Source organism: Diaporthe batatas (genome assembly GCF_019321695.1).
Source record: "Diaporthe batatas strain CRI 302-4 chromosome Unknown Contig00014, whole genome shotgun sequence".
Taxonomy (NCBI): domain Eukaryota; kingdom Fungi; phylum Ascomycota; class Sordariomycetes; order Diaporthales; family Diaporthaceae; genus Diaporthe; species Diaporthe batatas.
The window spans coordinates 1,307,516-1,331,066 of record NW_025408561.1 but is presented as its reverse complement, the minus strand read 5'-3'; the positions used below and the strand labels follow the sequence as shown (position 1 = coordinate 1,331,066).

The 23,551-nt window shown below is 43.5% G+C and overlaps 5 protein-coding genes across 5 annotated transcripts; 3 read left to right on the top strand and 2 right to left on the bottom strand.

Moving 5' to 3' along the window:
* Window positions 1–7,453: 7,453 nt before the first annotated feature.
* Window positions 7,454–8,773, bottom strand: KVR01_010830 (uncharacterized protein; the record flags this gene model as incomplete). Its single annotated transcript, XM_044786458.1, has 2 exons — window positions 7,658–8,773; window positions 7,454–7,522 (listed from the first exon to the last, which is right to left on the bottom strand). The coding sequence occupies exons 1-2, from the start codon at window positions 8,693–8,695 to the stop codon at window positions 7,454–7,456; spliced, it is 1,107 nt and encodes a 368-aa protein (XP_044639977.1). The 5' UTR covers window positions 8,696–8,773.
* Window positions 8,774–10,590: 1,817 nt separating this feature from the next.
* On the top strand, window positions 10,591–11,700 carry KVR01_011005 (uncharacterized protein; the record flags this gene model as incomplete). Its single annotated transcript, XM_044781895.1, has 1 exon — window positions 10,591–11,700. One exon carries the CDS (start codon window positions 10,591–10,593, stop codon window positions 11,698–11,700), a length of 1,110 nt encoding a protein of 369 aa, XP_044640152.1.
* Window positions 11,701–14,018: 2,318 nt separating this feature from the next.
* On the top strand, window positions 14,019–15,729 carry KVR01_010815 (uncharacterized protein; the record flags this gene model as incomplete). The annotated part of the gene is made up of 5 exons (XM_044783499.1): window positions 14,019–14,159; window positions 14,225–14,486; window positions 14,548–14,739; window positions 14,808–15,199; window positions 15,289–15,729. The coding sequence occupies 5 exons, from the start codon at window positions 14,019–14,021 to the stop codon at window positions 15,727–15,729; spliced, it is 1,428 nt and encodes a 475-aa protein (XP_044639962.1).
* Window positions 15,730–16,579: 850 nt separating this feature from the next.
* Window positions 16,580–20,554, bottom strand: KVR01_011007 (uncharacterized protein). Its single transcript, XM_044788814.1, has 3 exons — window positions 20,032–20,554; window positions 17,101–19,939; window positions 16,580–17,045 (listed from the first exon to the last, which is right to left on the bottom strand). The coding sequence occupies exons 1-3, from the start codon at window positions 20,246–20,248 to the stop codon at window positions 16,814–16,816; spliced, it is 3,288 nt and encodes a 1,095-aa protein (XP_044640154.1). The 5' UTR covers window positions 20,249–20,554; the 3' UTR covers window positions 16,580–16,813.
* A 352-nt stretch (window positions 20,555–20,906) lies between these two features.
* Window positions 20,907–23,303, top strand: KVR01_011126 (MCM DNA helicase complex subunit MCM5; the record flags this gene model as incomplete). Its single annotated transcript, XM_044784450.1, has 4 exons — window positions 20,907–21,037; window positions 21,102–21,228; window positions 21,313–22,721; window positions 22,808–23,303. 4 exons carry the CDS (start codon window positions 20,907–20,909, stop codon window positions 23,301–23,303), a joined length of 2,163 nt encoding a protein of 720 aa, XP_044640273.1.
* Window positions 23,304–23,551: the final 248 nt, after the last annotated feature.

The window sequence follows — 23,551 nt, the reverse complement described above, 5'->3', positions numbered from 1 at the left end:
AATAAAATAATAAAATAATAAAATAATAAAATAATAAAATAATAAAATAATAAAATAATAAAATAATAAAATAATAAAATATAATAAAAATAATAAAATAATAAAATAATAAAATAATAAAATAATAAAATAATAAAATAATAAAATAATAAAATAATAAAATAATAAATAATAAAATAATAAAATAATAAAATAATAAAATAATAATAATAAAATAATAAAATAATAAAATAATAAATAATAAAATAATAAAATAATAAAATAATAAAATAATAAAATAATAAAATAATAAAATAATAAAATAATAAAATAATAAAATATATAATATAAATAATTTTAAAATATATTTATTTTATTTAAAATATTATATAAATATTATATAAAATATAATTATTATTATTTTATTAAAATTTTAATTTTATTTAAATAAATATTTATTTATTTATTATAAAATATTTAAAATAATTATTTTATATTTAATAAAAATTAATTATTAATAATTAAAATTTTAATTATATATAAATAAAATTTATTTTAAAATAATTAATATATTTATTATATTTATTATATTTATTATATTTATTATATTTATTATATTTATTATATTTATTATATTTATTATATTTATTATATTTATTATATTTATTATATTTATTATATTTATTATATTTATTATATTTATTATATTTATTATATTTATTATATTTATTATATTTATTATATTTATTATATTTATTATATTTATTATATTTATTATATTTATTATATTTATTATATTTATTATATTTATTATATTTATTATATTTATTATATTTATTATATTTATTATATTTATTATATTTATTATATTTATTATATTTATTATATTTATTATATTTATTATATTTATTATATTTATTATATTTATTATATTTATTATATTTATTATATTTATTATATTTATTATATTATTATTTTATTTTATTTTATTTTATTTTATTTTATTTTATTTTATTTTATTTTATTTTATTTTATTTTATTTTATTTTATTTTATTTTATTTTATTTTATTTTATTTTATTTTATTTTATTTTATTTTATTTTATTTTATTTTATTTTATTTTATTTTATTTTATTTTATTTTATTTTATTTTATTTTATTCTATTTTATTTTATTTTATTTTATTTTATTTAATATTTTAAACTTTATTTAATATTAATTTTAATAAAATTAAAATATTTATAAATTTTAATTTTATTAAAATATTTATAAATTTTAATTTTATTAAAATATATTAATTATTTTAAATAATAATAACTTTTAAAATAAAATTTATTATTATATAATTATATATTTAATTATTAATAAGTATTTATTTTATAATAAAATTATTAAAATTATAAATTTAAATTAATAATAAAATATAATTATTTTAAATTTATTAAATAAATAATTATTTAAATAAAGTTTAAAACTTTTAAAAATAATGTTTTTATTTATTTTAAATAATATATTTTAAATATATAATAGTTTTATATATAATATTAAATAATTTTAAAATTAAATAATATATAAAATAAATTAATTTTAAAATTAAATAATATATAAAATATAAATAATAATATAAATCTTATATATTATTATAAATAATTAATTAAATAAATTTATTATTATAATTTTTAATTAAATAATTTAAATAACTAATTAATAGTAATTATTACTTTTATTATAATAATTAATTTAAAAATATAAATTTAAACCTTTATATTTAAAAGTTTTATTTAAACTTAAAAGAAGTTATAATTATATTATTAAAAATAATATTTATTTTAAATAAAGTAATTTAATTAAATTATTAAAAACTTATATTATTTAAAATTTTTAAACTTTTATAAAACTATAAATTAATTTAATAATATATTATTTTAAAATTATTTAAACTTTTATTATATATTTAAAGTTTTATAAAAGATTTTAAAAGTAATAATAATATAAATCTTATATATTATTAAAATAATTAATTAAATAAATTAATTATTATAATTTTTAATTAAATAATTTAAATAATTAATTAATAATAATAATTATTTTATTATAATATATTAATTTTTATTTTTAATAAATAAATAATATTAATTTGAATTAATTAAATATAATTTAATATATTAATATAAAAACTATTTTTAATATTAAATAATATTAAAAATAATTATAAAGTTATTATAAAAGTTTTATATTATAATTTTAATTAAATTAAATTTTAAAATTATATTATTCTTTTTTAAAAACTTTATTTATTAATTTTAATTTAATAAAAATATAAATTATATATATATATAAATTTCATTTTTAAAATAATAAATATTTTAATTATTAAATTATATATTTTAATATATATTAAATAATAATTCAATTAATATATAAATATTAACTTTTAAAAATATATAATTAAAATAATTTATATAAAAGATTATATATATAATTAAATAAATAATATAATATATAAATTTAAATTATTAAAATATTATATTTAATTAAAAATATATATTTATTTTAATATTAATTATTTAAATATATATTATTTTAAAATTATATTTATTTAAAAGTATTTTAATATAAAAATTAAATTTTAATTTTTTATATAATTTTAATAATAATATATTTAATATATATTATTAAAAAATAAATTTAAATTAAAAATATTAATTATTAAATTATTATTAAATAAAAGTATTATATAATAAAATATTATAAAATATTTAATATATTATAAATTATAAATATTATTAAATATTAAAAATAATAATTTTTAATATATTATATTATTATTATTATTATTATTATTATTATTATTATTATTATTATTATTATTATTATTATTATTATTATTATTATTATTATTATTATTATTATTATTATTATTATTATTATTATTATTATTATTATTATTATTATTATTATTATTATTATTATTATTATTATTATTATTATTATTATTATTATTATTATTATTATTATTATTATTATTATTATTATTATTATTATTATTATTATTATTATTATTATTATTATTATTATTATTATTATTATTATTATTAATTAATTTTAAATTAATAAATTATAAATTAAAACTTTTTTATATATTTTATTAAGTTATATATTATTATATAATTAAAATTAAAATAAATATAAATTTAAATATATAATATAATTTTTATATTTAATATTTAAGTTTTAATAAATTATTTTTATTTTATAAAAGAAATTAAAGTATTTAAATTACTTTATAATTTTATAATAATTAATAATATTTATATTTATTTATTTATTAAATAAAACTTATAATAATAAAATATAATAAAATTTTAATAAAAACTATTTTTAAATTAATAAAAAATTATTTTTAAATTAATTAAAAGTAATATTAATAAAAGTTAAATTTATACTTTTATATATTTAAATAAATAAAAATAGTTTAATATTTAATTATTATATTATAATTTTAAATTAATAAATTATATATATAAAATTTATATATAAAATTTATAATTAAAATATTAATTATTAATTAAAATAATAATTATTTATTAAATTTAATTTAATTTTAATTTATAAAAATTAAATATTTTAATAATTTAAAAGTTTTATATATAATTAATTATATATAATTATTATATTTTTATTATTTAATATTAATATTAAAAATATATTTAAATTTTAATTTAATTAATAAAGTTTATTTATAATATAAATAAATAAATAAATAAATAAATAAATAAATAAATAAATAAATAAATAAATAAATAAATAAATAAATAAATAAATAAATAAATAAATAAATAAATAAATAAATAAATAAATAAATAAATAAATAAATAAATAAATAAATAAATAAATAATATTAATAATTAAAAAAGTTAAGTTAAAAAAAAAGTATTAAAAGAAGTTAAGTTAAAGAGAGGGTATAAAAAGAAGTTAAGTTGAAGGGGGGGTGTAAAAAGTACCCTATAGGGGTAAGTATAGGTATTAAAAAGTGTATACGAAATGTGGATTTAGGGTTTTGTCGCAAAAAAGTGTTTAGTCCATTTTATTTAGACACGCTTTGGGGAGATTACAGACATGAGATGAACTGCCGATGGCCGGGTGACCATCACTTGTGCTGTTTTCGGATCACGATTTGTCTGATCTTGTCGAAAACAGGAACAGCCACGGGGAAGCCAACACAACACACATTGTCACGGCAAGCCCGTACAGGAATAGCAGCTGTCTGTTGCGAGGCAACCAACGAACCGACCGACCGCCCAGCTGCGAAATGCCACAAACCAACATGCAGTGCCGAGTGAGACTATACCGGTACTAATATCACACAAGACATACATACATACATACATACATACATACATACAAACACACACGCACAGAAAGGGGGATGAGGACAACCAGGAGGAAAGAATAGAATCCTCTGGCGGTATCCCGTCTGACGTTGGCTGCCGGCGCAGTCAGATCCCAGATGACGCCACCTCCCTTGGATAACTGCCCGTGGTTGGCAGGGCACCCCAGCGGCAATGCAGTCAGCCGCCTTCTTCTATGTTCCTTTGTCTCACCCAACCAACCCCCACAGCTGGCTGCTGGCTGAGGGGGAAGTACGGAGTACCAGTCAACCAGTGTACAATCTCCCCAGAAGTGAGAGAGGGGGTCTCCCGTTGAGACCGTATCCACTGCCGAGCCGGAGACCAAGGTGACCGGCGAGCGAGCGAATCAAAGAGTCACGCCTCTTCACCGCTCAGCCTTTTCCAAGGCTCTGTCGGAGCTGCTGTGTGTCTAGGGCTGAGGGCCGCCACGCCGGGTGCGCACATATGGACACCTCATCAGTGGTCGCCAGTGAAGCCAGCCGACGGGAGGTTGAGCCTGAGACTGGTGAGCCAGGGAAGACGTGACCAGCCAGCTGGCTGGCAGTCTGGCAGTCTGACAGACCCGCTGGTCCGACCTGCTGGGACACCCGACCCGCGGTGACACGGCGCCGACATGCTGCGGTGCTTCATCGCACACGCCTGCCTTGGAATGAACCATGGCACACCTTGGGGGGGATAGAGTGTACAAGTACAAGTGCACTTATGTATACTATGACAGGTCGCGGCCGCGCTCGTCCGTTCTCGTGCCACAACCGCATGAGCTTGAAACCTCGTGGCTTCAGCCAGGGCAGGGCCCTCCGCTTCTCGCCCTCTCTCGCCACTCACTCTCTGCGTGATAAGTTCTGTATGCGGGCTCGTACCCAGTCGTTGTGGTCGCACGAGCTCCTTTGAGGCGATTCGACCTGATCTGACCTTGCACTTGCAGTTGACTGCCTGCTGCGCAAGTCGAGTCACGAGGCAGGCGGGTGAGAAGACTTTACCGCCGCCCATGCTCTGTCCGATACACAAGCGCACCCGGCCCTCGCAAAAGCAAAGTGGATGGTAGCAAGATGGTTGGTATTCTTGTTGCGCTTTTGGGACCTTTCTGGGTTATCAAGCTTCCAACGGAAGAAAAGAATCTCACCGCAGGGTACCGTCTTCTAGATAGCCGGAACGTCTCTTATACCCCCGGGATCATGCTAGCTCCAAGAGAAGAAGTAAGCAAACCTAGCTTGGAGGCGAAATTAACGATACAGAGGCTTGTTCCGGGAACGGGGATGAAGTACTTTGACAATTAGATTATTGACATGGACCTATCACATGAACTGGCTCGATGGGTAAGCTATCTTTCCGTGGTGCTGTTTGCTCCCAATCAAGCACTCATTCCTTCTTACCCCCACCTTGCCAAAAAAAAAAAAAAAAAGATGTCCACCACCGTCGTCTGGCCCACTCGTTGAAAAGTCCCAGCCACAGCCAAGGGACTATCGTAAGAGGGCAGGGAAGTCCATAGCCGGACGTAACCGGACGTAGCCAGAAAGGGGGGGGGAGGCCTGCAATGACAAGCTGAAAGGCCCAGAAGAATTATTCCATTCCGTGGCTCCAACTCTGGTATACCGAATAAAAGAGTACCAAAAGCAGAATGCCATTGGAACCCCAGTATCCATAAATCAAAGAACGAGGAACCATGGCCCCCGTGATGCTGTCCAGGTGGTTATCACGAAGGCCGACAGGAGAAAGCCCCCTCCTAGCAGGTCACTGCCCGCTAGCACTTTACATACTAAACACGCATTACCTAGGTATATTTCCCACGGCGAGAGTCAACGGGAGGATGAAAAGAAGCCCAACAGCCGTCCCGGCAAATACTGGCCAGTCGTATTGGTAGTTCCCAGAACTTGCGATCATGAAGACGATGGCCCGAGAACTGTGGCGAAGATCTGTGTCCGTGATGTTGCCCAGGGTATCATTCGTCATTTGCGAAAGAGATTCGAGACCTTCAGGCTGACCTCTCATGTTCATGCCAAACAAACTAGTCGCGAAAGACAGCGGGAGTAAAATGCCGGCCAACAACGTCAACCTGAACAGTGTCAGGTCTTGAGAAAGCTTAAAGTGTTGTCGCAATATCTACTGGTCAGCCTTGGTGTATGACCCGAGCCGCTCAAGTTCCTGGTCACAGAATTCGAGATCCTCTCGAAGCGCCATCTTTTCAGCGTGAAGCAGGGAAGCCCTTGCTTCTTTTCCCGCTTGTATATGCTTCTCAGCCAACACGACCAAGTTGTCCAGCACCATTGTGGTTTCGCTTCTATTCCGTATACGTCCGAGGACATACATGGCGCCTTCATACGGTGGTAAGCACTCAAGACCTAGCGCTTGGAAAGAATACGATACCGAAAACGATAGTTATAATACAATAAGTGCTATTAATATTATGTTCTTTCTAAATGTTAGGTCTTAAGTACTTACTACTATATAAAGGCGCTATATATATCCTTAAATGTATAAAGAATAGAGGCGAAACTATATTTCACGGAAATCTAGGTCCCAGAGGATCCTTCCATATTCCTATTCCTAGTGTCGACTACATGGCCAGTCAACTTGGATCCACCAATTGACTCCAAATACTAGTAGGGTGCCTCATCAACGAACGATACGAGTTGATCCGCCACACATTTTCCTTCTGGGTGAAAACTTTGATTCATGCATGAAAATACTCATCTAGAGGAACCCTCGTCTCAAATAGTTCCCCCTTGAGGTATAAATCTTATTATGTTGGGATGAGTTCCTTAGTACGAAGGCCTTAATCAAATTGGGTAATGTTCCGAAGCGAGTGGGAACTGGTATCCCGTTAGTCACCAAACTCTTTCCTGGGCATCACATCACTGCACGCAGCAGAACATTACGGTCTCGAAATTGGTCAGAGACATTTACACAGTATGGTAGCGGAGCAGAGTGTACCAAAGATGGCCAGTCGTCGGAAGAGCCTGGTCGGCTTGTATATGCCGTACCTGCTACCAAGCCACAGAGGCCGTGAGTCGAACAAAAGTCGAACGTTTCTTAATGAAGGATCTCGGATTGAAACCATATATTCAACCATAGCTCAATGACAAGATTTTGAGCAAGAATTGGCCAGCTGAGGCTTCCTTGTAAGAGGAGACCTATTGAAAGCATCAAAGTCAACAAGCGACCGATCGATTACATCTCCCACCGTAGTCTTTCCGATCACAATCATATCATGGCCCAGCCTAGTTACCCAAACGATGCAAAATTGATTGCTGTTCATTCTAGCTAACATGCCACTTGTCTCCAACTCTCAGTCCCTCTGGGAAGGGGTCCTCGGGGTGGAGGACAACTTGCTTAAAAGCCGATATGAAGGCAGTACCTTTGACCGCGGGGATGATGGCGTCGTATTTCCCAGCCTTAGCCGCTGCGTAGACCGTGCCTACGAACTCGGCACCGGTGACGCTCCTATGGCGGAACGACTCGCCCACGGCCAGTTCGCCTCGCTTGTGCAGTACGGCGAGGCGGGCGCATGTGCCCGTGCCGCAGGGGCTACGATCTAGGCGGCCCGGCGACACAACAACCGTGTTGGTAGCCACCCTATCGCCGCCGCCGTCGGTACGCGAGACGGGTGCGGTGAACTCAAGGATGGTGACCCCACGGATCTCAGGGTTCTCTGGGTGGATGGGGTCGGTCTGGGCCTGTACAGCGCGCTTGATGCGCTCGCCCACATCCACGAGGTCCCTGCCGTTGGCGCTCTCGATCGCCAGTCCGACCGACGCGGCGTCAACCAGGCAATACCACATTCCGCCATACGCAATGTCGACCTTCACCTTGTGGTCGAACCCTGGGACGTTGATCTCTAGGTCCAAGGCGTACACAAAGGCCGGGACGTTGCGGAACTCGATAAACCTTGCCTTGCCCGCGGCGCACTCGGCCGTCACCGTCACCAGGCCCGCCGGAGCGTCCAGCTTCAGCGTGGTGGTCGGCTCCTTCATTGGTACCATGCCCGTCTCGAGGAGAACCGTGGCGACAGCCATGGTGTTTGCCCCCGACATGGGAGGATACTCCTCGTGCTCCATGATGATGAAGCCGGCATCAGCCTCGGGGTTGCACGGTGCGAGGATCAGGTTGGTGCACATTGCAGAGTTGCCCCGGGGCTCGTTCAACAGCAAGTTGCGCAGGTGGTCCTCCTTCTTCCAGAAGTGCATCATCTTCTCAAACATGGTGGTGCATGTGCCTGGGGCGTCGAGGACCCCGCCTGTGATAACGTCGCACACCTCGCCGCCGACGTGGGCGCCAACGACGTTGAAAGTCCGTCCGAAGGTCATGATCACTGTATGATTGAGGCAATAGTGGTTTCCTATGAGGTAGTAGAACTTAACGGCGACAAATAATATAGTAACTACGGGAAGCGGGGATATCCTTAATGTTATCACACTACCTATTAAGAAGACAGATAGAAGAAACCACTCTTAAATATCATTCTTAACTCTTAGAAGGTAAATTATATTAGTATACCCGGCCTATAATCTAACTACCCTTTAATTCTAACTACTTTATACTTCTTCTAAATATAAAGCTAAAAGATTTATAATTATAATTTTTTAATTAATTTCTATTTAATTAGTTTATATTATTATAATTTAATTTAATTATTTATTTAATTTAATTTATAATTTAATTTAAATTTTATTTTAAGTTTTTAAATATTTTTATTTTTATAAAATATATATTTATAAAGCTTTAACTATACTATATTTTTCCTTTATATTATATAACTATTTATTTCTTCCTTAATAGTTTAAAGTTTAAATATAAAGTTTTAAATAGCTTTATATATATCCTTATAGTTCTCTTAAAAAGAAACTTTAAATCTATTCTTTCTTTATTTTTATTATATTTTTCTATATTATTAAGAAGTTAATAATTATTAATAATAAAAGTATAGACTTAAAGAAGGATGTTTATTATACCCTCTCTTTATCTTCTTATAAATTGCTTTTAAAACTCTCTTTAAAAGTTTTAATATTTTATTATAAAAGTTTTAAAGGTAATATATTATAAATTATTTCTTTATTTTAAATTCTTTTAAAATTAATAATTATATATTTAAATAAAACTATAATACTTACTTAATAAAATCTTATTATAAGGTATATATATATATATATATATATATATTTAAAAGGATAATTTTTAATTAAGTTTTTTAATATAATTTATTTATATAGTAATTATTTTTAAACTTAATCTTATTATATAACTTCTTTATAATATTTTAATTAATACTATTATTAAAATAATACCCTTTAACTTTATTTATATATTATAAGGTTAAGGTTATAAATACTTATTATATTATAATTATTATTAATAATATTATATTCTTTTAAATATTAAATTTTAAATACTTATTACTATATAAAGGTACTATATATATCTTTAAATATATATAGAATAGAAGTAAAACTATATATAATTATATATATTTATAATAAGGCTTTTAAATTTAATATATTTTAAATATTATATTAAATAATAATATAATTAATTAATTATTTTTTAAAAATATAAATAATTTTTATAAAATATTTTAAATCTTTTTAATTATAAAATTAAAAGATTTATAATTATAATTTTAACTTAATTTTATTTAATTATTTAATTATATTATAACTTAGTTTAAGTTTTAACTTAGTTTTATAGTAGTATAAGCTTATAAAGCTTCAACACATGTGAGTTTGCCCGAGATCGGCAGGATATTGATGTCCTTGGCCTTTAAGTGCGCAATGGAGCTTTGTCGATACACAGCAAGTGCAGAGTGTGCAGAGTTACAGCACTGGTAGCCGGCCGAGGAGACACCGACATCGACCGTGAGCGAGAGATCCGTAACTGTTGCCTGTAGTAGCTCGGTCTGGTAAGTTTGGGCACTCCCCTGACTGGCCTGCTCTGCTTCGGGTTGATCGCCGAAGCCGCTCGGAACGGAGCTCGGGACAGCCGCTCGTAGCCCAATAAAACATCGAGTCCGGCGCCGTCCGCTTGCCATAATAATTGTGAAACCAGACATTACTATTTGAGGTTCTTGGGGAAGAAACGGGCAAACCCGAGGCTACCTAGACACCCGCCACCACCACGCCGTGCTATACATACTACATACGCCTACACCCCGTCCTCGTCCAACCCCCCCCCCGCCCTGGCCCCCGGCCGGAACCAGCAACAAAGAATGGGTGGCTTCCGAGTCCTCAGCGACAGGGCTGTGCATGATATTCTGATCGACCTACCCAGGTCAGACATACTCGCGTTCCGCGATGTACTGGCGCAGTGCCTGGTCGACTTCTCCACCGGCTCGGAGCGAAAGCACCAGCCCGCCCCCGGCATCGTGAACCGCCCTGAGGGCCAGCGGTGCCTGTTCCGGCCCTTCACCTCGGCTACCAGTGTCGGGACCAAGCTGATTGTTACCCCCTCGCCCTCGTCCCCAGCAGCCGGCGGCCTGCACGGCATGTTGGCCCTGTGCGACCAGGACGGGCTGCCAGCCGGCGTGCTAAACGCAGAGGAGCTCACTGGCTACCGCACCTCCTTCAGCGCGCTGATCCCGTGGCTGTGGCGCCGCCGCACTGATGACATGGTCGTCTTCGGCGCCGGCAGGCAGGCTCTGTGGCACCTCCGACTCGCCTTGGCCCTCAGGGGTGACGAGATCCGTCGGATCAGCGTGGTGAACCGCACCGCCGCCCGTGCCAGGCAGCTGATCGAGACCATCACCAGGGAGAACCAGGCCCGCTGGAAGTCGGCCGCCACCCTCGAGTACGTGGACCCTGCCCGGGAGGACTACGAATCCTGGCTAGAAAGCCACCTGGCCGTGGCAGATGCCGTCTTTTGCACGGTGGGCACGACGGCGCCCTTGTTCCCGGCCAGGTATATAACGGGGGAGCCGAGGGAGCGCCAGCCCTACATTTCAGCCGTCGGCTCCTGGCAGCCCAACATGATAGAGCTGGATCCTGCTCTGCTGCAGCACGTGGCTGGCCACGCCCACCACGGCTTCAAGTGGGCCGAGGGTTCCCAAGGCGGCACGGTGCTCGTGGACGATCGCGAAGGCACCCTGCACCACGCCGGCGAGGTAGTCGAGAGCAAGCTGGGGGCTGAGAGCCTGGCCGAGCTCGGCGAGGTCGAGGAGCTGCGGAGGCGGGCGGACAACCCAGAGCTCTTGCACTGGCTTCAGGACGGGCTCCTGGTTTATAAGAGCATCGGGGTCGGTATGACGGACCTTGCAGCCGGAAACGCCATCTTGGGGCTGGCCGAGAAGAGGGATATCGGGATCATGATTCCTGAGTTTTAGGCCTTGTGTCCGTGTGTATACATACCTAGGTAGGTAGCTGGAATCTAGACATGCTACCTAGGCATGCCTAGCCTGGCTGCCGGGCGGAAAACTGAGGTTATACATGGCCGGTCGACTGAGTTGACAGTCTTGTCCTGTGACACCTATGGTCAGTGACCCGATATCGCACCGCCGGCCATCTCGAATCCACAGTGATGACGTCAATGAAGCACGTGGCCCGATATCGTCGTTTTCCTGAGGCTTGAGCCAGAGGTATAAGTACGCCGTGCTGGCACTCTATCTTTCCCCTTTCACTAGATCCTCTTTCTCGCAAGAGCACTCACCAAACCGTATACCGTGCTAGTGTAGTCCCTAAGAGAATGTCGAACTGGATCTGCCAGTGGCTCGGGACAAGTGACTTGGGCACGGCTCTCGAGGTTCGAGCAGATGAGCGTAGTGCATGCCATGACAGCAAACAACGAACAATGTACAGAGGCGGTATAACTGCGGCACAAAGGACGTTATCACGTGCGACTGCAACATCGGCAACGATCCCGTACAACAGCTGACAATCATCGGCTTTTCCGTTGCAGGGGGCCATGGGTGAGAAGCACTACGCATCGATCATCCATGAACTTGGCGGGCTAGCTTACTCGGACAAAACCAAGTTTCTGCCCAGTTTGGAAACCCGATGAATGTACTATAAGTATACATTTCATGATATCTACCCACTGGCAGGGAGACTTAGATTCCTGTTGGCCACTTTACCATGCCGGCCCTCAGTGAAAAACCCACGTTGCCATAGAGGATTATGAACCGGAACCCAATCTCCTCAGATATGGAAATCGGCACGCCGAATTCCTCACGCTGATGACATGCATTACCAACACAACTCAATTGTCTCGGCAAGGATCCTATCTGGCCACCTGGTCTGGCAACACCCCGTCTGCCCGTCATCCTCCCCCCCACCCCGGAAGACCCTGCTTGCTGCATTTCAACGACACCGGGAGCGGTGCCGTGTACGGGTTTCCAGCCGATTTCAATGACACCGTATCAACGTGATCCCTTCAAAAAGGTCATGTCTGATCTCGTATCGTTGGAAAGTGTTATCAATCTACCGGCTTATCTTCCTGTAAGATACGCACCCCAGGTACAACGAGATCTTGTGTCGCTGGTCGTTCCTCAGTACTCCGTATTACCTTACCTGATGACATGATCCGCGCGTAGTCGTGTGACCGCCTTATTTCCACAGCCCTCGGCTTGGCAGCCGGACAGCGCTCGGGAAAGTCTCGCATTTTCACCTAGATGCCATCACCACGAGCAGGCACCAAAAACAAACAAATTCGCGCACTAGGCCGTGTCATGCAATCCTGTTGCCACTGCCATTGGACACCCAGGGCGCTATAACATGCAAACTCCGTAAAGCTCCGGTCTGGTGCCACCGCGTAGAGCCGCATCGGTTTTTTTCTTTTTTTTTTCTCGAGCTGCGTAGCATGCGTGAAACTCTGTCCATCCTGCCTCGGACGCTCCGGTATCATTGTAGGGATATACACGTATTGTAGATACCACCCACGGCGTGGCACTCGGCCCTTCCCAGAGTGCCGTGCCTGTCCAGCGCATCTGTGCCTCCCTAGTCCCTGCGGCCCCGGGCGCGCCCCTTTGGAGAGATACGGCTGGGTCGCTTGTGTGCAGGGTGGTGACTAGTGAAACCACCTCCCCGCAATGCTGGTGTCCACCCGGGTGCAGCACTGCCGGGATCCCAGGCCTTGAACTGGGTTATACCGCACTTCAATTGGCAACTCTCGACTCAGCCTGGCCTTCTTTGAACAGGGACATGAGTAAAGAAAACACAAAAAAGTGCGCGATTAACGTTGGGGGATCCCAGCTGGACTGTTCGCGGCAACTCCTCCACCCCACAACTATGCGCTTCCCCAGACACGGCCTGACAGCAGAGGGTCCTGTCCCCACCGGGAGAGGGGGGGTGCACGATGTACACTATCTTCACTTTAGTTATTGGATCCACAAGTTCCACTTAACATATGGGAAGAGAGGCTTGCCCAGAGACACTCTCACCGGGTGACGTAGTCGTCCGACCACCCCGGATTGCCAGGGAGAGGTACATACTTGTTTATATGCCCGACTTACACCATTAAGTAGACACCCAGAGTTTCCATCGGTTCTTGCCTTCGTTTTCTCTGCTCGTGTTTTCTTTATATCTTTTCCTACCTTCTGGTAAACTAATGAAAATAATACCGTCTCTTCTGGGGCCATAACTGTCCAACTTGTGTATTCGGACTTCAGGACTCAAGATCAGGAATCACATTGATGACAGTCTCAACATGAAGGACCAAATTGAGAAAAAGTATTCCAACCACCTCGACCAAAGCCCATCACGCGTCGGCGAGGTCGAAGATGACCCAGCATGTGCCCACGATGCCGTATTCGGCGAAATTTCAGAGGACGGGCCCAACTACCGAAATGTCAGCTCGCCAGTGTGATGTCAATTTGCGTGACACTTTGAATTGATGCTAATCTTCGTGTATAGGTTGGCTGGCTTGGGACAGTCGCCCTAATGGTAAAGACACAAATCGGGCTGGGCGTGCTTTCTATCCCCTCGGCCTTCCACGTTCTCGGCATGATTCCGGGAGTCATTTGCTTGATTCTCATTGCCATCATCACCACCTGGTCCAACTACATTGTCGGAGTCTTCAAGCTTCGCCACCGGGCGGTATACGGCATTGATGACGCTGGTGGGTTGATGTTCGGTCGCATTGGCAAAGAGTTCTTCGCCGCGGCGTTCTGTCTCTGTGAGAAGACCCTCCTTCCAAAACAGCGGGAACCGCACGCTCATACGTGAAATGTTTGCAGACTGGATTTTCGTTGCCGGTTCAGGCATGCTGGGTATCTCCATCGGGCTCAATGCCGTATCCAGCCACGCGACTTGTACGGCTGTATTTGTTGCTGTTGCTGCAATAATTGGATTCAGCTTGGCTAGCATCCAGACACTTGCCAAACTCACCTGGCTGGCGTGGGTTGGCGCCACATGTATTATCATCTCCGGTAGGTGTCCCGGCTACTTCCTGCTATTTCACGATGGAGAGAGGACGTGGGCTGACAGAAGACTACAGTCCTCTCGGTGACCGTAGCCGTAGGCGTCCAGGACCGTCCGGCTGCTGCTCCGCAAGAGGGCGTCTTCGTCTCCGACTACAAACTCGTCCAGAATCCTAGCTTTACCTCGGCCGCCTCCGCCCTGTCCTCACTGATCTTCGCTTATGCCGGCACGCCTGCGTTCTTCTCCATTGTGGCCGAGATGCGCGAGCCCCGCCACTACACCCGAGCCCTCATCATCTGCCAGTCCCTGATGACGGCCATCTACATCTCCATCGGCATCGTCGTCTACTACTTCTGTGGTTCCTACGTTTCTTCGCCTGCTCTCGGGTCCGCTGGCCCGCTGATGAAGAAGGTCGCGTACGGCTTTGCCCTGCCCGCCTTGATTGTCACAACGTGTCTTGTCACCCATGTAAGCACCCCCCTCTCACTCCCGACAAATAAAAAGACAGGAATATCACTACCCAGAACACTTTGGCTGACATTACATCTCTCTCGAAGCTGCCTGCCAAATACCTCTTCATCCGCATCCTCCGTGGCTCCAAACACCTGACCAAGAATACGGCCAAGCACTGGATCACCTGGCTCGGCTGCACGGGCGGCATCACGCTGGCGGCCTACATCATCGCGAGTGCCATCCCGGGCTTTGGTGGTCTCATCTCCCTCATCGGCGCCCTACTGGGCACTCTCATGTGCTTCCAACCCATGGGATGCATGTGGCTGTACGATAACTGGCACAGGGGCAAGAACGGGGACCGGTCGGTTACATGGATGCTCATGGTACTCTGGAGTGTCTTCGTCATCGTCATCGGTACCTTTTTGATGATTGCTGGTACCTATGGATCCATCGTCGGCATCATTGACTCGTATCGGCAGTCAGGTGGCTCGGCGGCGTGGTCCTGCGCCGACAACTCCGTCACCCCCTCTTCTGGCGGCCATTAGAGAAATCTTGTTTCATAGGCCTCCAGAGTTGTTTGTATATAATATATATCATATCGATGATCCAATTCTCTACATATGTTCTTGAAATCTACTTCCCCGTATTTATCGCGGCTGCAAGCACTTGAGACAAATGAGACCAGGTGCTTTCGAAAGTTCGCGTTGGCAGAGAGCTACGCTCAGCCCAAACCGGCTCAGCACAATACTTTCAGGAAGCAAAAGCCCAACCCGAAGGACTTCCGTCCGACGTCTCTGTGGTTAGAAAAGATTCATGTTGAACTTTCTGCATAACCCCGTCTCTATCCCAGGATAGACATGAGGAGAGATAGATACATGGCGGCAGCTCTCTCTAGCGCTACAGGACTGGCAGTAGTATATTACTTTCCATTGTAGCTTTTTACCTGAGACATGTTATCAAGGCAGATCATACAATGGATGGCTCAGTGTTGAGGCTCAGAGAGGTATAATAAGAGAACGTGCACAGCAACGTATGCAGGTATGGGAGCGTCGGACATAACAAAGAAAGCTTGGAAACCCCCAGCCCCGTCTCACGCACATGGTTGTGTACCCCAGGGTGGTCACCTAATAAAAGTCTTGGTATAAAATGAACAGAATCATCAGCTGTGGGTGAAATTGACAATAGGTCATTAGATTTCTTACCATCTGTTAGTACCGGCGAAATCAAGAAGCCACTGCCTTTTGAGAGACTTGAAGATGTTGGCGAAGGGTTTCTTGGATGATACCTGGATGGGATACTAGTACTGATGATCTGCCTCTTCATTGACTGCAACATGTACGCTGAACAATTGTATCATCAACAATTGTATCATCAACAATTGTATCATTCAATCATATTTTACGAGTTGCAAAGTAAACAACGGCAGTGCGAGTGGATAGCCTCAACACACGAACGTCTAATTGATGATGATTTGGGTGATCAGGGTCCGCGATGGAGAGGACCAGATGAGAGTATATTGTCCTGCCCTGTTGGACGGACTCAAACCACCTTTCTCCCAGGGGAGACCGCTACCTCCCACTATCACCGAATGTGATGCGGGTGACGCCGTCATGCTAGCTTCTATCTTGCTCAACTAGACCCCGCCTCTGCAGGCTTCTTTTCCTCACTGCCGCCGTTTTTGTCTTTCGATTCTGTCGTGTCCTCCGCAGCGGCCTTTCCCTCCCCCTTGTTCTCACTCGGAGGCGGGGATGTGCTCTTCACCTTCTTCGAGTTGATGATTCCCATCAAGTAGTCACCTGTGTCTCCGAAGCCGTCTATGTGTTCCAGCTTCGCTTTGAAGAGTTGCACATCGTGCAGCATACTAGGTCTAGTGTCAGTATTTTCACGCATGTTTCAAGGTCGTGAAGAGCACATACCTATCCCGGCCAGCCTCGGTCTTTGGATCCGCCTCTTGGAATGCGGATCCGAATTGTTCCTTGAAGCTGGCGAAGACTGGGATCATGATCATGCGCACCGTGTCTTCGGACAAGTGCTTGACGAGGTTGCGGTGCAGCAGTGACGTCTCCTTGACCAGTGTCTCGATGTAACCGTGTGGGCTCTTCTGGTCCTGGTCCCATACGATCGCCTTCGCCGTCTTGGCGTGTGCACCAGCTCTCCCACTCATTATTTCCACGAGCTTATCGAAAATAGTTTGCATATGTTCCTGGTAATCCCGTTTGACCTTGTCAAAATCTGTCATTAACGCAGCTCCACCTGAGCCGCCATGCCGACGGATGAACTCGCGGACATAGGGTATCAACGTGGCTATGAACGACAAGGCTTGCGAGGACGAGGCGAGATGCCGAGTAGTAATGTTTTTCAGGCCGGCGGATTTTGTGGCGCCGGCACCGAGGATTAGCTGCTTACAGCGGGAGTCGAAAAATTGTAGATATTTCACGAGGGACTTTGCGACGTCTGATGTGATGGACGGAATGCCGACAATCAGGTGGAGGAAGTTCGACATTCCCTCCAAGCAGTATACGGCGGAATTCGGTAGCACAAACGATTCGGAATCGATGACGGCCTTTGCCTTTCCTGACCCGTTGCTCGGAGGTGGGTTCTCGACGCCGTTCAACTCCTCGTCCCCATCAGGATATGGTATCCAGACTTGTGTTCCCAGGGTCCAGTCGGGTGGATCGCTTGTACTGCACTCCAGGATCAGGTTCAGCTGAGCAGTGTGCTTCTCGGTAAAGTCGATCGCGCCCCACTGGTCAGATTCCATGCCTTGGGCAAGCTTTTGCTGCTCGCGATCTCCATTGCTCGCGACAAATCTTTTGATGTGGTCATTGACCTCGTCTTTTAATTGTGTACCTCCCCGCCCAGATATTGACTCGCACTCGTTGGCGAAGTGGAGGTTCAGGGTGAAGTAGCGGAGGAACCAGACCAGTTCTAGATGGGTGCTCTGCTCCGACCGTACCCTGAGCACTCTCACGACTTTGTCTTGAGCTATGTCGATGCAGTTTCCGAGTAGCGACGATAGATCCATGACCTTGTGGATCTCCTCTTGAGCCTCGAGGCCAGCGAGGGACTGCCGTCTTGCCGCGGGGCTCAAGGGTGGTGATTTGAGGGGTGGCGACTTGAGACCAGATGGGATCGAACCATCTTCAATGGATGCTGCAACATCTAGCATCACTTTGACCTGTATCGACGCCCTCCGTAGGGTTTCAGTTACACTGACGTATATTTTCACCAACAGATCCTCCGCATCGCCAGGATCCAGAGCACGCAGGTTTCGTGCGAGGATGGACGACTTCTCCCTTTGGGAAAGATGACGCCCACCAGTGGCAGTCGAAGCAGACATCATGGATACATTGTCGTCGTCATTCGAGCTGGGCAGGCCTTGCTTCACAAGACTTTTGATCTCCTTAATCACAGATTCCCTGTATGCTGTGACGGCGACGCCGATCTGTTTTGCTCTGTAGAGGCCTGCCAGACTCTCAATAAGTTTCGTCCTCACATCATCGGTAGAGCTCAAGTATGAGGGGAAGGCCGATGCCTCGCGAGTCCGGCCGCCTCTAGCTCGCATGGCCGCGGTATGCCAGCGCGTCAGAACTTCTTGATTTGATACTTCCCCAACATGGCGCCGAAGGTCGGCCATGAGGCTTGTCACGAATTTGGTTTCGTACGCCTTGCCAATCCGTGATCGCAAGGTATACACGTCATCACTGACACCCTGAAGCGCATTCGCACTTCGAAGGTCGATAAGCTGAACATCCCGCAGCGACGGAGCCGGGGGCCTGAACTCGTCCTCTTCGCCGGCTATGAGCCTCTCGAGAGAATCAATGCTATCAAGTGCAGCGTCGACGTTCCCCTCGTCAACGAGGGATTCGCATTTCACCAGCTGGCTCAATATCTCTTTGAGCTGCAGAACAGCGTGGTGGAGCTGCTGGACGTTCTCACGCCGTCGTTGCTGCTGTATGGTGTTGAGCCCGGTCATTACTATTTCCTCATCCAGAGCTTCGAGTTCTCGCCTTAACGTTTTGATCTTGTCGACGGATTCCGCTGCCTCTGTATGGAGCTCCCTCAACGAGCCCAGAGCACTGAAAAAGGTTGTCGAAGCCGTAGATATAGAGGAGATGAGGTGCATCTCAATGGTGTCCATATACCATGACAGCTTCTCTTGTAGGATTGCGTTCGTTGACAAGGTCTTGCGAGGCGCGGGCGCATCTCCATTGGAGTTCTTATCTTCCTTGCGCACCACCTCTGACCTCTCGCTCACGACATCGAACGTCCTGGGATTCTCCAGATGGAAGTCTTCCTCGAAGTAGACCAGCGGGATTGTAGAGAGAGGCGGCGGCCCTTGGGCGGATTTCCTAGCATAACTCGAGCTGGACCTTCGCACTGGGCTTGGCGCTTCCGTGTTGGTCCAGGACGATATCGACGACACAGACGCTTTTCGAGACCCTTGCGGCCGCCTGCCGGGACGCAGTCGGTTGTCCTCAAAGGGCTCCAAGAGCTCGTCTGGTTTCGCGCGGCTGTTCCGGTGCAACGTGTCCTCCTCCTCGCTCGCCTTGACCTGTTTCAGTTGCGTATACAGGGCGCCGACCTGTTTAAGGTAAGGCTGGAATTCGGCAGGGTTCACTTTCTGGATATTGGTGAGGGTGACCGGAGGTATGTCCCTGATTGTCGGTGGCCTGTGGGCACTGGAGGCTGGAGCGGACGTGTGAGGAACGAGGCCGGTTCGGACGATAGGCGGTTGCAAGAGCGTGGATATGGCTTTACGAATGGTCAGCGGCGAGGATGCCAACCCATGCACGCAAGCAGGGCCATGGCGCATAGCTTGGAGGAAAGGAGGGAAGGGCACGAACCATTCTGCCCTGCTTCCAGCATGGTATTGCTGCTGGTCCAGCTGCCCTGGTCCAGGGCACCGCCGACCGAGTGCAAGGAGCTCGCGGTCGAGCCTCGCCTGGTGCTGACGGAGCCATGCCTCCCACTGTGAAAGGGGAAGTCCGAACGATGGGTTAGAGGCGAGGTGGGCGAAGCAAGGCTGTCGATGGACTTGCGAGCAGCTGGATTCGAGTACATGGTGGCCGTGGGGAGCAAGAGGATGCGACAGGACACGGGGTTGACGACACGGCCCCTGAGAACGGCAACAGGGAGACCGGCGCTGCTATCAACGTGAGATCGATAACGGCGCTGCTACCGAGGAATCATTGCTGGGCGGAGTGAGATGCACATGAGAGAATTATGGACTGCGGATTCACGGGCACTCGGTCGCTGGCAGATATATGACGAGAAAAGGAAGCACACGAAGAGCAATGTTGCAGAGGGATGCCCGGTTGCGCATTCCCTCCTTGGACCGGGGTCGTTGAAGCTCGAGACGGAGACGGGATCGTCTCCAACTGAGAAGAACAGCTAAACCCAAACAGAAGCTCAATCCCCAGAAAGACAGAGAGACAGGTCGCGGTGTGGCGCAGCCGCTCACGTACCCCTGCCGCCCGAGAATCCCTGCACCCCTGCCACTTTCTGTGGCGCATGCCGAGATCACTTTACGCCAATGGCAGGGGTCTCGCGTCTCCATGCGCGAAAGTCGCGTCTTGCAGCGCGTAAAGTGGTTTATCGGTTCCTCTCGACATTTTGCTCGGCTTCTTCCCCTCCATACATACCACCCCGCCGCAGCTCCAGCCTTTCTCTCCCGATACCTTGACCATTCTTTCACATCATTTTGCCCCAACACTGCATCATGGATCGCGGGTCTGTACATACTCTTCACGTCTTTCCCCAGGAGGAAGGGGAGGACACACTGCTCCAGGTTCAGAAGCAGCTCGAGACCTTCATCCTGGAGTTCAGGCTCGACAACGTCTTCGTCTACAGGTATGCGCAGACCTCGGTAACACCGTCCCCACAAAGACTACTGACTGATGATCGCCCCGTCCAGAGACCAATTGCGCGAGAACGCGCTGCTCCAAAAATATTACTGTGACGTCAATATCGGCGACCTGATCAAATACAACGAGGAGTTGGCGCATCGCTTGGTCACGGAGCCAGCAGAGATAATACCACTGGTGCGTTGTGGCCCTCTCTAGACCAATGTTCATGTTGAATCATGTCTCTGACGCTGACGCTGACGCTGTTCGCCCCGCTCACAGTTTGAGAATGCTCTGCGAAAATGCACGCAGAGAATCGTCTTCCCACACGAAGCCAAGATCAACCTCCCACCGCACCAACTTCTGCTTCACTCAAATGCCGAAGATGTGTCTATCCGAAATCTGGACTCCCTCACAATATCTCGACTTGTGCGGGTGCCTGGAATTGTCATTGGTGCCTCTGTAATGTCATCAAAGGCGACCGAGCTCCACCTCTCGTGCCGGAATTGTGGTCACAGCCAGGACATACGTATCGATGGTGGTTTCGCCGGTGTGACTCTTCCCAGAAGGTGCGGCAGAGAAAGGCCAAAGGGCGACCCGACTGACCCGTGTCCGCTCGACCCCTACTTCGTCGTCCACGAGAGCTCAAAGTTCGTCGACCAACAAGTCATCAAGCTTCAGGAGGCGCCTGACCAGGTCCCTGTCGGAGAGCTGCCACGCCACGTCCTGATCTCTGCTGATCGCTACTTGACAAACCGCGTTGTTCCCGGATCGAGATGTACTGTTATGGGCATCTTCTCTATCTACCAGAACAAGGGCAGTAAGAATTCATCCACAGGTGGCGCCGTTGCCATTCGCACACCGTATCTCCGAGCGACCGGCATCCAGACGGACATCGACCAGACCGCGAAGGGCCATGCCATTTTCTCTGAGGAGGAAGAACAGGAGTTCCTGGAGCTCAGCAGGAGGCCGGACCTGTACCAGGTCATGGCTAGGTGCATCGCGCCATCCATCTACGGAAACGAGGATATCAAGAAGGCCATTCTGTGCCTGCTTGCTGGTGGCTCAAAAAAGATTCTCCCAGACGGGATGAAGCTCAGAGGTGATATCAACGTGCTCCTTCTTGGTGACCCGGGTACTGCCAAATCGCAACTCTTGAAATTTGTCGAGAAGGCGGCTCCCATCTGTATTTACACGTCGGGCAAGGGTTCGTCGGCAGCCGGTCTCACTGCCTCAGTGCAACGGGATCAATCCACTAGGGAGTTCTACCTGGAGGGCGGCGCCATGGTTCTCGCGGACGGTGGCGTCGTGTGCATCGACGAGTTCGACAAGATGCGCGACGAAGACAGGGTTGCCATCCACGAGGCCATGGAGCAACAGACCATCTCGATCGCCAAGGCAGGCATCACCACCATCCTCAACGCGAGGACATCAGTCCTTGCAGCTGCCAACCCCATCTTCGGTCGCTACGATGACATGAAAACACCCGGCGAGAACATTGATTTCCAAACAACGATCCTGTCCCGTTTCGACATGATCTTCATCGTCAAGGACGCGCACGAGCGTGGTCGTGACGAGAGCATCGCCAAGCACGTCATGGGCATCCACAAGGGCAGCACCGCAGCCGAGGCAGAAGTCGAGTCCGAAATCCCAGTGGAGATGATGAAGCGATACTTGAGCTACTGTAAATCGTAAGTTCCTGGCATCACCACCAACCCTACGCATATCCTTTCCCCAAGCCAATTTCCACAAGAGCTAACCAAGCCGAAACCTCCAGACGCTGCGCCCCCCGCCTTAGCCCAGAGGCAGCAGAGAAGTTGTCGTCGCACTTTGTGCAGATCCGCAAGCAGGTGCACGCGTCGGAGCTTGAGGCGAACACGCGGTCGTCGATCCCCATCACGGTGCGGCAGCTGGAGGCCATCGTGCGTATCACCGAGTCGCTCGCGAAGCTGACGCTGTCGCCCGTGGCAACCGAGGCGCACGTGGACGAGGCGATCCGGCTGTTCCTGTGCTCGACCATGGACGCCGTCAACCAGGGCGGCGCGAACCAGGGCGGGCGCGAGCTGAGCGAGGAGGTCGCGCGCGTCGAGGCCGAGCTCAAGCGCCGCCTGCCCATCGGCTGGAGCACCAGCCTCGCTACCCTCCGTAGGGAGATGGTCGAGGGCAAGGGCTTCAGCGAGCAGGCCCTCAACCGCACGCTCATGCTCATGCAGAGACGGGACACTATCATGTTCCGGAACCAGGGCGCGCAGGTCTATAGGAACGGGGCCTGATGTGCGCGTGTGAGTATGTTTGTTGCCTCGGATTTGGAGCATATGGGTGTGTCTGTGCACTGGCTTGAGAGGAACGCTGGGTGTAGCGTGGTTTATGGAATACAGGCGTTGGGATATCCCAGGACGGTAAACTAGTGTAGTGCATTTCACGGTCTGTTTGCGTGATGGTTTTATAATCCACAGTAATGGCATTGTACGGTTTAACGACGCGTAGTGTTTGTTTTCTCTCGTCTTGGCTCTGCTATTCG